Here is a 3,891-nt window from a genome sequence, read left to right on the forward strand (position 1 = left end):
TTTTTTTTTTTTTTTTGGGTGATGATGTGTTGAACACTCTTACGTTTTTGGGGTAATTTTAGTTAGGTGTGGATTTAATGGTTGAGGAAGGTATATGGTGTTTCTTTATGGATATGAAAGAACTCTCGTTTCTGTGAGGACGAGGTTGTTGTTGGAGATTGCTGCTCATCTTCTTTACAAGTTTTTAAGTGTTTTGAGAGCTTTCTAGAGTAACCATGGATGGAGAGGCTACTTCTTGGATTAGGAGAGCTAATTTCTCTCATACTGTTTGTTACCGTATGATAAGCTTAGAATCAAATCCAGATAGGACGACATCTGGATTGAAAAGAATGCCTCTGAGTTCACCTTCTGATTTGAAATCACTTGTTGGTGGTGGTACTGAGATACAGAGGAATCCACTCACTAATAAGAAGAGGTCTGTTTCTCCTTCCCCTCATATGGCTCTTCCTCATTCTTTTCAGGAAGCCAAGTCTGATATTAAAAGGTTTTCTACTCCACATCCCATAAGAATGGAATCAGAAAAGGGTATTAAGGGCAAGGATTCCTCTGAGAGCAAATCGTTTCATCTACGGCCTCTGTCACACTCTGGTCCTATTAGGGATCTTAGTACGTTGAAAATTCAAGACAGGGCAAAGAGCAAGATAGACAAGAGGTCTTCCAAGTCTGTTGACTACAGAGGCTCTAAAGTTAGTTCTGCAGGAGTGCGTGAAGAGTACCTCATTGATGCGTCTAAGGTGTCTTATGGGGACAGGTTTACTCACGGGGTATATAGTCAGCTTTACCATGGACAATATGAAGGTAAAGCTGTTGCTCTGAAGATTATCACAGCGCCTGACAATAGCGACGACAGGTTCTTGGCAGCTCGTTTAGAGAAACAGTTTACCATGGAAGCCACACTTTTATCTCGACTAAGCCATCCGAACGTCGTTAAGGTGATTTATCTTTATGTTGTATTATGTCAGTTTAGTTGTATGAAATATGATTGATGCCTTTGGTGTGTGATTATTTTCTTCTGATTGATGATGTCCTGATACAGTTTGTGGGAGTCAGTACTGGAAACTGTATCATCACGGAGTATGTACCTCGAGGGTCATTAAGATCATATCTGCACAAGCTCGAGCAGCGATCTCTTCCTTTGCAGCAGCTAATTGAGTTTGGTCTAGATATTGCGAGAGGAATGGAGTATATTCACTCAAGAGAGATAGTTCATCGGGATCTCAAACCAGAGAACGTGTTGATCGAAAACGACTTCCACTTGAAGATTGCTGACTTTGGCATAGCGTGCGAGGAGGAGTACTGTGATGTATTGGGTGATAACACTGGAACTTATAGGTGGATGGCACCTGAAGTGATAAGACGGATACCACATGGAAGGAAGTGTGATGTTTATAGTTTTGGACTTATTTTATGGGAAATGGTAGCTGGAGCAGTTCCATATGAGGAGATGACTCCTGTCCAAGCTGCTTTCGCAGTCATGCACAAGGTAAATTCATTCTACATCTGCTTTGCATAGATATAAAGCTTTAGAATTGCTGTAGATTTTACACGAACTATGCCTAGATTTAGGATTTGATTATAGAACAGAAGACAATAATCTGATGACTGAGTTAGATCATTATTGTTCAGTTTGTTCTAAAACCATTTGGAATTTGTGTTTGATATTGGCCAGAATATTAGGCCGGTGATACCGAAGGATTGTCCAACGGCTATGAAAGAGCTGATCGAGCTATGTTGGTCGTTGCAAACAAACAAGAGACCAGAATTCTGGCAGATTGTCAAAGTGTTGGAACAGTTTAAGAAGTCTCTGACAAACGAAGGAAGACTCAATCTTTTACCTAGCCAGATCTGTCCAGAACTAAAGAAAGGTCCCAAATTCTGGATTCATAAATTGGGATCAATCCATCATCACCACAGCGGTGGCGGCAGCACCAGCACCTTAGGCTCAGCCTTGCCTAAGCCTAAATTTGCATGAAAGACCCTGTGACTGACTCTCAATTTTTTTTGTGAATAGGAAAAGAGCCAGTGGTTATGTTTTTGTTTATAATCAACTGTCTCCGTCTTTACTTTTCATTGAGTTGGCTTGGTTTTTGTGAAGCCATCTCTTTTCTTTTTTCTTCTTGAAATTGATTCGTTTTGTTTGGAATAAACAAAGGTTTTAAGATTTGATAAAGATAGTCTTAAAAAGATGGAAGCAAAGAGATAGATATTACAATAACGCCCACAAACTGTTCGACGAAATGACCCTAAAATTAAAAACTAAGACACATACGCTTCTTCAGACGCCGGTAGAACCAAAACCACCTTCACCACGAACAGTATCATCCAAATCTTCAACCTCCACAACATCAGGAGTCACAATCTTCTCAATAATCAACTGAGCGATTCGATCACCCAACTTCACTTCGAACTCAACATCAGAGTGATTGAACAAAATCACACCAACAGGTCCTCTGTAATCAGCATCAATCACACCAGCTCCAACATCAATCGAATGTTTCCAAGCCAAACCAGATCTCGGAGCGATTCTCGCGTAAGTTCCTTCCGGAACAGCGATGCTGAGATCCGTTGGGATAAGCGCTTTACCTCTCGCCGGAACTTTCGAATCCACCGCGCTTGAGAGATCGTATCCAGCGGAGAGAGATGAGCCTCTTGTTGGTAAAACAGCTTTCTCTGAGAGTTTCTTCACTTTGAAGAAAGGTGATGGTGAAGAATCTCCATGATGGATTCCGTTTCCATCGAGCTTTTGGATTTTAGGTGATGGTTCGTTGACGGCATCGGAACCGTTGTTGATCTTCGTCTCGACACAGGCCATTGTTGAAACTGGGAAGCGAAGTGTGGTGAAGGGTTTGTTTAAAGAGTTGCAGAGAAACCCTAATTTCAACTGAGGTCGAGTGATGAGGAAGAGGCGTCGTAGTTCCGCCATAAATGGAGTGAGTGAGTGAGTGCGGTGGCGCCAAAATTTCCCTCCACCCTAAAAAAAGATAGAAACTTAATGGGCTTTTAACCAATTCATGCATTTCGGCCCACTAGGCCCAATAATTGTTCTTCTTCCTCATAAACCCTTTTTTTCTTTTTTTTTTGTGGACCTCATAAACCCTAATTTCATTTTTTTTTTTCTTGAATAATCGAACACTGATCGATTCACTGGTTATTGTATATTGTCTTGCTCATGCTTTCTCTGATACTCCATGGAAGAAGGTCTGTGGAATTGCAGAAATGGCGTAGTTTAAGAGTTGCGACAGTAAGCATTGTGCAAAATGCAATTGCTTTGACCAACTCGTTCTCCTCTGCAACAGCTGGGGATGTGAGTACTACTACATTTACAGTCTCTTATCTGGTAGAATCATTGGGTTTAACTACAAGACTCGCTGAATCAATCTCAAGGAAGGTCAGTTTCGAAGACAAGGCTAATGCGGATTCAGTTCTGAAGCTGCTTAGAAGCCATGGGTTTAAAGATTCTCAGATCTCCACGATTGTTAGGTATTACCCAGAATTGCTTGTAACGGATGCTGAGAAATCACTTCGTCCAAAGCTCCAGATTCTGCAGTCTAGAGGAGCTTCAAGCTCTGAGGTAACAGAGATTGTTACCAAAGTTCCGGCCATCTTGGGAAAGAAAGGTGAAAAGTCTATCAGCTTGTACTATGATTTCATCAAGGGTATTATGCAAGGTGGTGAGAGTTCTTCCAAGTGTGTAGATTTGTTATGTCATTCTTTGGCAGAGGGTAAGAGACAGAACAAAATGCGAAATATATTGGTTTTGAAAGAATTGGGAGTGCCTCACAAGTTGTTGTTTTCATTGCTCATCTCTAGTTCTCAACCTGTTTATGGTAAAGAGAAGTTTGAAGGAACACTCAAGAAAGTTGTTGATATGGGTTTTGATCCAGCCAAAGC

At 41.1% G+C, this 3,891-nt stretch overlaps 3 protein-coding genes across 4 annotated transcripts in view; 2 read left to right on the top strand and 1 right to left on the bottom strand.

The window, feature by feature from the left end:
• Positions 7 to 3,891, top strand: part of LOC104711164 (serine/threonine-protein kinase HT1) — an 11,961-nt gene continuing 8,076 nt past the window's right edge. The window contains exons 1-3 of one of the 2 annotated variants that reach the window (XM_010427847.1): positions 7 to 932; positions 1,037 to 1,483; positions 1,670 to 2,161. In XM_010427847.1, coding sequence (XP_010426149.1) covers positions 216 to 932; positions 1,037 to 1,483; positions 1,670 to 1,972 — 1,467 coding nt within the window. In that variant the 5' untranslated portion in view covers positions 7 to 215 and the 3' untranslated portion in view covers positions 1,973 to 2,161. Of the gene's footprint in view, positions 933 to 1,036; positions 1,484 to 1,669; positions 2,162 to 3,891 lie in introns of those variants that run through there. The other variant, XM_010427848.1, reaches the window with a different exon arrangement.
• On the bottom strand, positions 2,144 to 2,941 carry LOC104711163 (deoxyuridine 5'-triphosphate nucleotidohydrolase). The gene has a single exon (XM_010427846.2). It carries the CDS (start codon positions 2,921 to 2,923, stop codon positions 2,276 to 2,278), a length of 648 nt encoding a protein of 215 aa, XP_010426148.1. The 5' UTR covers positions 2,924 to 2,941; the 3' UTR covers positions 2,144 to 2,275.
• The window catches only part of LOC109126166 (transcription termination factor MTERF4, chloroplastic-like), a 3,349-nt gene continuing 2,553 nt past the window's right edge, over positions 3,096 to 3,891 (top strand). Inside the window, exon 1 of the mRNA XM_019229240.1 lies at positions 3,096 to 3,689. Coding sequence (XP_019084785.1) covers positions 3,170 to 3,689 — 520 coding nt within the window. The 5' untranslated portion in view covers positions 3,096 to 3,169. The remainder of the gene's footprint in view (positions 3,690 to 3,891) is intronic.

This window comes from Camelina sativa, chromosome 9, assembly GCF_000633955.1.
Source record: "Camelina sativa cultivar DH55 chromosome 9, Cs, whole genome shotgun sequence".
Taxonomy (NCBI): domain Eukaryota; kingdom Viridiplantae; phylum Streptophyta; class Magnoliopsida; order Brassicales; family Brassicaceae; genus Camelina; species Camelina sativa.

Bases quoted from the DNA above. Each gene is read 5' to 3' on its own strand.
- LOC104711163 (XM_010427846.2), bottom strand. From the start codon at position 2,923: ATGGCGGAACTACGACGCCTCTTCCTCATCACTCGACCTCAGTTGAAA.